The 11,436-nt window shown below is 36.6% G+C and overlaps 1 protein-coding gene and 1 long non-coding RNA gene across 2 annotated transcripts; both read left to right on the top strand.

Annotated features, from left to right (window-relative positions):
* Positions 1–1,355: 1,355 nt before the first annotated feature.
* Positions 1,356–2,820, top strand: LOC147760002 (E3 ubiquitin-protein ligase TRIM32-like). Its single transcript, XM_086995666.1, has one exon. It carries the CDS (start codon positions 1,888–1,890, stop codon positions 2,818–2,820), a length of 933 nt encoding a protein of 310 aa, XP_086851792.1. The 5' UTR covers positions 1,356–1,887.
* A 4,967-nt stretch (positions 2,821–7,787) lies between these two features.
* LOC147760001 (uncharacterized) lies at positions 7,788–10,882 on the top strand. The gene is made up of 5 exons (XR_015331229.1): positions 7,788–7,946; positions 8,179–8,259; positions 8,465–8,530; positions 9,403–9,462; positions 10,724–10,882. It is a non-coding gene; the product is annotated as an uncharacterized LOC147760001 (long non-coding RNA).
* Positions 10,883–11,436: the final 554 nt, after the last annotated feature.

Here is an 11,436-nt window from a genome sequence, read left to right as displayed (position 1 = left end):
CAATACAACAGCAAAAACATCAAGATTTATTGAAAAAAAAAAAACACACACTGTGTCCATCCCCCACGCCCGGCCCACTTGATCAACTTCAACAAATTTGGGTCATCCAGTTATAAGAGAGAGGTTGCTGGCAGTGACACACACATCAGTTTTTGAACTTTTAACATTCCTTGTTGACACCACAAACGAACATCTTCTTTCTGTATATTCTAAATAAGGATGCCACCTGACACTCCATGGACAGGCGCTCCTGTTTAAGCGTTGACAGCACGTTCTAGGTCAATTCCACATTCAATCAGACGTGGTCCAGGTCCTTTGCTGTTTTTTTCCTGTGGACGCTCACTGGCACTCCCAGAAAACCCAGCTCTAATATCATTACCGAACAATGTTTTCCATTGTCCTCTCTAAATGTTCTGTATATAAGATGGTGCGATACAAAAGATGTGATTGCGAAATATATTCTATTACCAAAGTAGTAGTTCCATGTTGCATATATCTATTTGAGCCCCCCCCCCCCCCAAACAATGTAAAGTGAAACGTAGTAGTTACTATTTGATGAGGAATGTTTCTTTTACTTCTGCATCTTTACCATTCGTTTATAGAGGATGAAGTGAACGCATCACCACGCCCCGTCCTTAGGGGTAATGCTACTAGACCTTGAAATGTTTCTACGTAGAAATGCGTTTGAGCAGCTGTCCACCTTCTGGTAACTTTTAAACCATTTCCGATCATGGCACTGTAGTCTTACACGCACTTGAATCAAACACCTCTCCTGTCCCACATATTCTTTCAATTTTAACTATAACTGGTAATCTGTGTTAAGCAACCCCCTTTTCCCTGTACTTAATTCTATGCTAGTTCACTATCTGCAGTTACTTCGCAGAGTTTTATTTTGTTGACCTGAACACATACATATTTATATACAACCCCCACGTCATTGCTTAAATTCAATACTTCGTGTAAAAGAAGGCCCTGAATGGACCAGTGAAATGGACCACTGGATATGAAAAGAACATTAATTCACCTGTTTGTGTTTTGTTCCCGCCACAAAAATCGTCAGCAAGCGATCACTTACTTGAGAAATAAAATAAACAAGTTTTCTATTTTTCGGTCTGGTTCTATTCATTCTACTGCAGTTAAATGTAAATAAATCTATGTTTTCCTAACCATACGGGACAATGGGACCACAGAAATATTTTCCACTAGATTTTTGTCTGGGGAATAGAATACATATTATTGTACAGTTGTGCCCATTTCACACATCTGGTATGGAGTGTTATGTGCCCGCATTTGAGGACAGCAAAGAATAAATAGAAGGTTCGTTTATCGATAAGTCCATTCAGCTTTGAAGGCTTTGTCAGGCTATGGGATCAGGGGAATATTTAATTACCTTTCGTGTTTTATGTTCATGTATTGATTGCATTTGTTGTCTAAAGGCAAATGTGCGCACCTAAGTCTATCGTTGTTAAAAGAACAGTTGGCGTTTTCGTGCTGCCAATTGGGTTTTATGATTGTTATTACCAAAAGCAGTCAATATACGGATTAGCCTTGATGCAGTGCCTATAAACCAAAGGGAAAATTAACTATTGCAAACTTTATGGAAAGTATTTTTGTACAAATGATAGACGGGGAGACGGACAGTACGACGGATTGCTGATTTTTAGAGTCCCCATGCTCAAGCACATTAGGAAGTAAGAGGACAAAGACTGTGAGATAATGCTGAACAGATTCATTAAAGAAAGATGTATGATCTGGCCGACTTGTAGGTATATGGAGCAAGTGTTTATGTTACTGTGATCTCCAAGCTGTAGCACCAGAATTGAACATGAATTTTAGCAACCGCTGACACATTTGTTGTGACTGAGAACTGCAAGATCTACTGTCGAGATGGAAGCCATGTTAGGGCAGTCTAGACGAAGTGTAAATCCAAGATCAGGACAGGTGACAGTACAGACACAACCTCCAATAGCTGAACAGGAAACAAATCCAACATCAGCTCCACATCCTCTTGTTTTCTTAGAGAAGGCAGAATGTGCGCATTCCTTCAGTGCTGAACTGGAAGATGATAGAGGACAGAACATTGCTGGGTTAGCCATAGATAAAGAACACATGTATGTTGTGGATCATGGAAACAACAGAACAAAAGTATTCACATATAAAGGGCAACTTAAGTTTAACATAAAAGTAAAAAGACCGTATGACGTGGCTGTGTCACAGACTGGTCACCTGTATATAACATCACAGGGTGACAGATGTGTCCAAGTGTACTCCACCAGAGGTCAGCAGGTGACAACCATGGGTCAGGGTCTACTGGAGGATCCACGGGGTATTACACTGAACAGAAAAGGTCATGTGATGGTTTGTGACAGAGGAAAGAAGTCCATCTTCACATTCCATGCAGACAGTGGACAGCTCCTGAACACTGTTCCACTCAGCATGTGTTTAACCCCTGGCTACAGTACAGTGAACAGTGTGAATGATAACATTGTGATATCAGACATGTGGGGAGACTGTGTACATGTGTTGTCACCTACTGGTGATCATCTGTACCAGTATGGTGGTAGAGGAGGCAGTGAACTGAGGATACCATATGGAGTGTGCACAGACAGCTATGGTCACATTTTCATTGCTGACTATGGAAACGACAGGATAGTGGCACTGAGTCCACAGGGACAGTTTATCAGATACATTGTCACTGAGGATGATGGACTGTTGTTACCCAGTGCAGTAGTCATCAACCCTGCTGGCCAACTGGTGGTGGGAGATAAGTGGGGGAAAGTTAAGTCATTCAAGTACATTCAAATGAAAGAAGGTGAGTAAAATATGTTTACTGTGGAAATATATAATTGTTATGAAATATTTTGTGATTTTTATTTGTCTTACAATGTCTTTGAACCTGCTTTAGCAAGCAAACGACAGAGAAAGGCAGATTGGACCCAGGCATCTCTTTTGATTGAATTATGTGAGAAAAAGCATGCAGTGATTAGAAACAAACACACTTCCACCTTGAGGAAACAGCTTAAATTAGAAAACCAACTTCAATAGTTCTGTATGTAGAATTTATGCATTTTTTAAATTGTTTTAAAATCCTTTCTAATTCTGGTATTTTTGAGTGGGCTGAAGCTATTTGCTAGTTACCCATTCCCAACATCAACACTACCTGCTGTGCAAAATTAAAATTTAGATTACGTACAAACTGTATATAACTTCTTAAAATGTCTATGTATATATCATATTGCTGTCTCAACTTGTTATAGAATATTAGGCATAGTGACTTTGGATCAACGTTGAAAACAGGTTGGGACTTTGAATAGCTGTTGATCTACCTAAATTCAACGTCAAATCAGTATTGATCCAGGCACGTCAAAACGCCCTCATACACACACTGGACAATAAAAGTGTCACCCCTACCAAGGAGTTATAACAGAGCCTTCTGTTATAACTCCTTGCCCCTACTGAACCAATAATATGGGGGAGATAAATGACTGTGGAATGATATGCTCCTGGTATCATTTTATTAACATCAAATTTCACAAAAAATCACAAAATGAGAAAAAAAATATACATTCTACCAAAATATGCAGTTTCAAGTCTAAAATTAGTGCTTAGTGGCATAGCCACGTGACCTAATAGTAGGTGCCAGTCTACGAGGCAAGGATTCATATAATTGTCTGATGCGTTCAGGGATTATGCTGGCCCAAGCACGAAACACTGAGTATAACAGAGTTTATCTGCTGGTTAGACGGGCATTTGTCAAAAGTTTTGACATATCATTCCACACATTTTCTATTATGTTTGCATCCGTACTCTGGGTAGGCCACATCACCCTGCGATGTCCTGTTGGTCAAACCAATCATCAACTGCTCTGGGCCTGTGACAAGGAGCATTGTTATCCTGGTGAACAAATGGATAATACCTGTCACCAAACATGTTAGTAATATATGGTAGCAAGGCTAACTCCAAAACATCGATATATTTCTAGTGATTCATATTTCCATCAACCAGTATCAATTCGCCCACGCCATGGATGCTGATGCAGCCCCACACCATGATAAATATGCTGCTCCGGGGTCGAAAATCCAGTGCATGTGGTTCAAATGCTTTAACAGCAGTTCGCCAGCATCGTGCCCGTCTGCACGGTTCTGACTGAACAATTAAATTGTATCGATATTCTGACATTGCTTATATTCCGCCTCTTCAGGTTAAAGGATTTGCTTCATGCCGTCAGAATGGCCTGAACGGAACATATTCTTCAGAAAACATGCCCAACTAACGATATCTTTATCCAAATACACAAATTAAAAGCTCATTTTGTAAATTTTTGGCTTTAAAAAACGCCCTATTTACTCGGCCTGGGAGTTAATGAGCTACGTGGTCACGTGGTCCGATGACGACAATCGAGCCACTGGAGAACAGAGCGTGCTTAGCTGTCAAACTCAGCTGCATTGTCTACCTGTAAGATGACTTCTCTGGCTTCTGATTAAAGTTTATACTCATTCAAATCTCTTAACCGGGGGGTGTAAATCCTCGTGGGGCTGTGTAAAACCATTTCCCGTCTAGTCAATTCTTTAACAAGCATTTAATTATGGTTGTCCCAAGCTGTATAAAACACTGCATTTGAATGAGTTAAGGGTACTGCTGATTATTGCATATGAGGTCCATGTTATTTGTGAAATTCAATTAATTTTATTAAACCGCTGACACTCCGTCTTGCATACTTTTATTAAACTGAGGTAAACAAAGCCCGTTATCTTTACAAGTCCTATCTTAATCATCCATCTAACTAGAACTTCCTTTACCTCTGAATTAGAGGGTTAAATGGCATTTAATTTGTCTTGCTTGTATCGAACGCACTCTAAGCTTTACTCAGTAATCTCAGGTAAAAATCTACCTGTGCGTTAGTTTCAAAGAGCAGCTACCGTAGACCTGGGGGTACTAGATAAAATGTGAACACCAGGCTTATTGAGGAGCTAGAGAAACAAAGGAAGAAATTTTCCTGCAGAGCTTCATAGGAATCTTAACATGGACTTGATCCAGCTTAGTCCTCCAAACTAACAGGGTGACATGAGCAATTTTCACAAACAAATCATAAAACTATATTTCAGTTAGCCGCCTTTTAAATAAATATACCGTTCTGGGTAAATTAGAATATTTATTAAAAATCGCGAGAATATTTTTGACTTAAATGATGATTTTATTATTAATGGATATTAAGCTACTATATGAGGTACATTTGCTGTGATTACGCTGTCCTTCATGTTTTGCGTAAGTCTACATTTTGCTGTATGTGCTTGTATTTTTTTAAATCTGTGCGTACAATTTTTTGCAGGTCTGGTTACGCTCTGTTATGTGATGAGAGTCTAAATTTGGCAATTAGTTCCTTAGCTTATTTAAATAGAATTGCAGTGTAAAATTTTCAACAAGATGTTGGCGAAATAGCCCTTTACTCTATGTAGATATTTCCCCCGTCAAAGTTTGTCTAAAATTATCCTTCAATCTTTACTCTTTTACAGTATAAAGTTATCTGACATATTATGGTGTAAACTAAATGACAAGCCAAGTGTCTCCAGTTCATTCCGTACTCAATTTTACCCAAGCAAATTTTTTTTTGGGTAGACCTTTATAGCACGGTGTTATAAGCTTACAAATTTGCAAAAAGTTTTGCGTACAGACGCAGAATTTGCGTTTCAAGTTATAAAATGTCCAATCTTTTAAATTATTTAACATTTCAGATGAAATAATCTTCAGAAACAAATCCTCAAAGCATAAACGAATTAGGATTACGAACCATTTTATTACAGCAGTTCCCATTTTTTCTTTAATATAATGCTCTTTTTCCTGTTTTTCCTCAACACGTTTTCTTCCACGGAAGTATAGCCTGGGCATACGCATGCTTCAAGATACCCTGAGAGCAATTTCTTTTATTAATGTTGGCGACCGTGTTTGAACTTAATTGTTTAAATATTGATATTTAACGTCATTTACAAATACCAATAAAATAACCCCATGAAATAAATGAGATATATTGAAAAATATGAAAGCCCACCAAGACGAGTTTCTTACCTGTTATTACCTGGGTTGGGAAGTGCAGCGGTGCATAATTAACAGGTTTTATCGTTAACGAGCTCGTGGTCAACTACAATGCATTTAAAAATGCATCAGCAATTAGTAAACTGATGACAGTATCTAAAAGACTATCAGCTTTTGATATGATCTAAAACACCTGAGTAGACCGAGATCGCGAGCATCGCATCTATTGTCACCGAAGTTAGTAAGTTAGTCACGGAAGACCGTCACAGACAAAGAGAGATAGTCAAGGAGTGCTGCAATTTTGGTGAATCCCACGGCAACACACTGAGGCATTAAGAAAATTGCTCAACTCCGTTCAACACAACTTTCCAAAATTATTCTGTCTGTTTGCACCATGCAGCTCAGATGAGTCTCATAGACCTTTATCCTAATTGTCGTCACAGTACCACGTGACCCAGATCTGTTGCTTCATTTATGCATATTGAGGTGAGGTTTACTAAAACGCTTTTTTACTACTAATAGATTGTTTATATAATTTTTAAATGGCGGGGATCGATTAAAATGTACCTCTAGTGTAAAGATTGAGTGTTGAATCTTCAAAAGTCGAGAAATAGATTTTTATATGACCATTCTCCTTTAATAACCTGCACCTACAAACGTTAGATAATTGCCTGTATCTTGCCATATTGGAAGAAGACAGGAATGACATTTGCTGTACATGTACAAGACCAACAATACAATTCCATGGTAGAGCGGTTTTATACTCATTAGTCACATTATAATTAGAACAGACATTATAGCTACCCACGATCTGCCTACTTTTATTAGTCTGATTTAGGGGGTGACACTTCTATTGTCCAGTGTGTGTTATGTGATTTTGACTCAACGTTGTATTTTGGTCATTGACTCAACGTTGTTGTTATGTCGTCGTGTTGCAAGACATGGATTCTAGTTTAAAATATTAATTATTGAAAACGTGATACTATGTTAACCAATGCTGTAAATATTAAAAAAAGGTGATTTAAGTAAAAGAGACAGTTTTTCTGTGTCTTTAGTGAACTAGTGAATTTTCGTTACTTGTTACTCAGAAATATATTCCAATAAACTTCCTTGCAAGGTCAGCTAATACTAAGAAGAATAATTTACTGTAAATGTGATGGAGTGATGTTAACAATGTTGACAGTTCTCGGTACCCAGTTATAGATAGACAGGTTGAGGTAACCGTGACTTTGTTATATATATATATATATATATATATATATATATATATATATATATATATATATATATATATATATATATATTCAATAATTACTTGGTCTCTCGCAGAGATTACGTGCATTCTGTTGGTAGCAGGCGCGATGTCATCTTTTATCATATCTGTTATATTATCAATAGAGGCCTTGCTGAAGCGCAAGCTCTCAATGGACTTCGTATAACTTAAACTGGCTGTCAGAATGACAGATGCACGGCTGCATACTGCATTTTCTTTGTCGAATATTTTAATCATTATCATGCCATTTCTAGTTTTTTTTTTTAATATAGACATGCCTTTGGATCTGACATATTCCATTTTAAATATCCACTGTTTTATTTGAAACAATATAGAGATGTTTGGTTGAGTTTTGTACCAAAACTATGACTAAAATGCAGCTTTAATGTTTCAGGTCAGTTTTCAGAGGAAATCAATAGACAAGACCCTCTTCTACAAGAAGCATATCAACGGGCATGTAAGGATGGCTTTGAAAGAGTAAAGAGGGCAAGGGTGATGCTGCTGGGCCATTACGGTGCAGGTAAAACACACCTGAGAAAGAGGCTACTCGGAAAGGACTATGATGAAGATAATGATCCAATCACTAATGGTATAGAAACTGACTATGTTCTTGTAAAGGAGGGTTGGAATTCAGATGAAGCTGGTAAGAACAACTGTAGTTATTCAGAGAGCTAAAAAGTGTTTCATTATTCAAATTAATTTATTTCATATATTTCAACTCTAAATATACGACTTGAAGATTTATTAATCTGCAAGGACAATTCCTTTAATTCCTATCATTTATTTACGGCAACTGGATCACCTCAGTCTCTTTAAACAGAAAACATGTACATGTATTTTATGACAAATAGTTAAATTATTATTTTAATTCATAGACTGTCATGGGCCAGCAATATCACGTTTGCTTGCTGTTAACACGAGAAAGATACATGAGGAAATCCGGGCAAGTCATGCAGGTAATTCCTGTGTGTGTACAACTAACTACTAGAACTAGAACATGTATATGTGTAAAAGTGTCTTGATGATTAACTGCAGAAACATTTTCTAATTTCATAAAATCATAAAAAAATTAGATGATATTATAAATATATTGCATGCATATTCTTAGAATGATTTTAATGAACATAAGATTAATTTGAATTTTTGAATGAATTATTGTAGAGTTGCAACCCTTGGGCCAAGTTGTGGAGACGACTAATGCGCCAACATCAGAGAAAGCGGAGAAATGTAAGTACTGTGACACTCAAGATATAGAGATGTACATGTATATGTAATGATGTAAATTTGCAGAAACATTTGTTAGCTTAAGTCAGTAGTTCCTATATATATGTAATAAACAAAAAGAAGGAAACAAAGAAGGGAAAAAGAAACAGAGGATAATGAAATTAATCAAACCATATATTTTATAAGTGTTCAATCACGTTTAAGCTTTCTTTCTTGAAAATAGGATACAATAACAAAGCAATTCTAGAGTGACCAATAATGTTATCTTAAAGTGCTCTGTAAAAGAACTTCAATTGTGATGGTCTCTTTTTGTGTCAAGATGCCAATTAAAAACTATCTTTAGTTTGTGGATAATGTTCCCTTTTGATTTATATTTTGTTATTTAACGATTGCAATACAACCCAACTTTAGTAGACTGACAGTGATGGATCGAATGCCTACGGATTCTAATAATAATAAAAAAATGAATTTTTATGTACAGACATGGATGCGTCTATACAAATAGCCTTCTTCTGCATCTGTTGTCTTTCTGTGATAACAAGACGAGTGGGAAAAAAACATTTCATGCAGTTTTTTGTTTGCTGCATGTTTAATCTACCATTATGCAGATAACATGAAAACCGTGTCTTATTTTGTTTTAAAAGTTAAAGGAGAAATGAAGAAATATGCAGATCAAGTTTGGAGAAATATGCAGATCAAGTTTGATCGAGCTTGATCGGTTCAGTTTTGTAGAGTTACTAGTATGCTTTTTTTTTTTTTTTTTTGTGAAAGGATGCCCACATTGCACAAATAAAAAAAATAAAAGGCCCAAGCATGTGGTATTTTATTTTATGTTTATGCTTTCTTTAAGATGTTTATTTCTTTTTTATGGCAAGATGTCCCAAGACGTGAAGATGAGAACACTTCGTCAACAGGAGGACAAGAGAAGGGAATGGGTACAGTAGGGTTTTTAACATCTTAGAAATTTGTTGCAATTATCTAAACCCATAATAAACTGCCATCAGCATATGTCAATTTGTGTCAATTTTCAGAAACTGCACAGACCCAACCTATCTGTAATATAATTGGCAGGTGCTACCCTTAGGGTCATCTTTCATCTCCTTGAGTTTGGGGTCAGTCTGTCCATTAAATTTTCACAAGAGAAGCAGCCATTAGATGCCAAAACTGAAAACTCTCCCCAGTTCTGGAACCATTAATGCTAGAGACCACTTTTTTTTTTTTTTTTTGCAATTGATAGAGCTTTTTAGAGGTTTTTTTTTTTTTCATATGGTTTACAAGTTATGCTGTATCAAAAAGTACATTGTGGTGGTGAAAATAAAATGTGCAACCTGTGCAGTCTGGAAAAGATTCTGGTCAAAAATGACATTATTTCACGAAATTCAAACCTTTGGAATTTCTGAGCACCTCCCGTTTCATGAATATCTACCAGAAAGACCTGTTTTATTTCAATGAATTTCTTCTATGCGAAATTTATTGCACATTACTATAACTCCAAAATTTTAGTCCCTTATTTCCAAAACTGGCAGAGAAAGGTCCATAGTTACTATTGAAGTTGAAAAGGAAGTCATATACTGGCAATTGAACTGTGACCTTGAAATTGACCTTTGACCTACTTTCACCATGAACTGAACTTTGCAATTTTTCTATCCCTTATATGTCCAAAACTGACAGAGATAGGGCCATAGTTAATATTGAACTTGAATAAGAAGTCATACACTGTACACTGGCAATCTCACTATGACCTTGAATTTGACCTTTGACATAATTTTCACCATGGGCTAAATTGTACAACTTTATCTCCAAAACTGACAGATATGCCAGTTGATACTAATAAACTTGAATAGGAACTTATATATTGACAGTCTTTCTGTGACTTTGAATTTGACATTTGACCTCCTTTTCGCCATGAACTGCACTTTACAAATTTGGATTTGATCTTTTACTTTTCCCCTTGATTTTGTTATAAATTGTAGCATTCAACAAAAAAAAAATGAGAACTCATGTTAGCTTTTTTACCATTTTCCCATGAATGCTAGTGGTATAATACTTAGAGGTGGTATGGCCTCTCTGATCCTCTAGTTTCAAAATTGTTTCTCTCTAAAAATGATCCAGCCATCACTGTGTATAAGCCTCATGCAACTAAGTGATTAGAATTGTCTTTATTCTTTTTTAATACTGAAATATTTATATTTTCAGAATATCAGCCCAGCCCTAGTAGTTCCAAGGAGGCTTTGTCCCATTTAAAAACAGAGGAGAGTATACAGCTCCCGTCTGATGTCTTAACACATTTGACAGAAAGCTCATACGACATTGAAAACCCACCACCTCGTCTAGCAGTCTGGGATTTTGGAGGGCAAAGTGTGTATTACAACACCCACCACACTTTCCTTTCTCCCAGAGCTATTTACATTCTTGTCATTGATATGAGCCTTGCTTTAACAGACAGGCTTGACGACCAATGGCATGGTGCTGAACACTTCTCAGGAACTATTCTTGGTAAGGCATCCACCAGCTCACAATTGTTTATTATTTAGTTTATGATTTACAATCAGTTGTACTCAGTGTTTGCCTCTTAAGAAAATTAGTTGCTGGACCAAAAGTTCAGTCCTCTTCAAAAGTAGCTGTTGGGAAAACTTCTCAGCCCATTCTGAAAGTTATCAGCCCCGGGCAGACAGTCCAGCCTTAATTTCTTACACAGGTTGCACAAGTGTTTTAATGGAAAGGGTTCATGAAACCATTTTCAGGGCTTGCTTGGGAAGAAAGTGCTATTGCTAGTAAATGTCTACTATTTTATCCCTAGAATACTTGTAATTCATCCTTTCAATGTCAGCTTTCTGTATTCAAACAGATCAAACAGTAAAATATATTTTGAAATGTGTCTGATTTATTTCCAGACTTTACTGTTTATT

Source organism: Lingula anatina, chromosome 9, assembly GCF_051362555.1.
Source record: "Lingula anatina isolate TDL-2025a chromosome 9, LinAna3.0, whole genome shotgun sequence".
Lineage (NCBI taxonomy): Eukaryota > Metazoa > Brachiopoda > Lingulata > Lingulida > Lingulidae > Lingula > Lingula anatina.
This window is presented reverse-complemented; position numbering and strand designations above follow the sequence as displayed.

Excerpts from the sequence above, each read along its gene's own strand:
- LOC147760002 (XM_086995666.1), top strand. The coding sequence starts at position 1,888 with ATGGAAGCCATGTTAGGGCAGTCTAGACGAAGTGTAAATCCAAGATCA.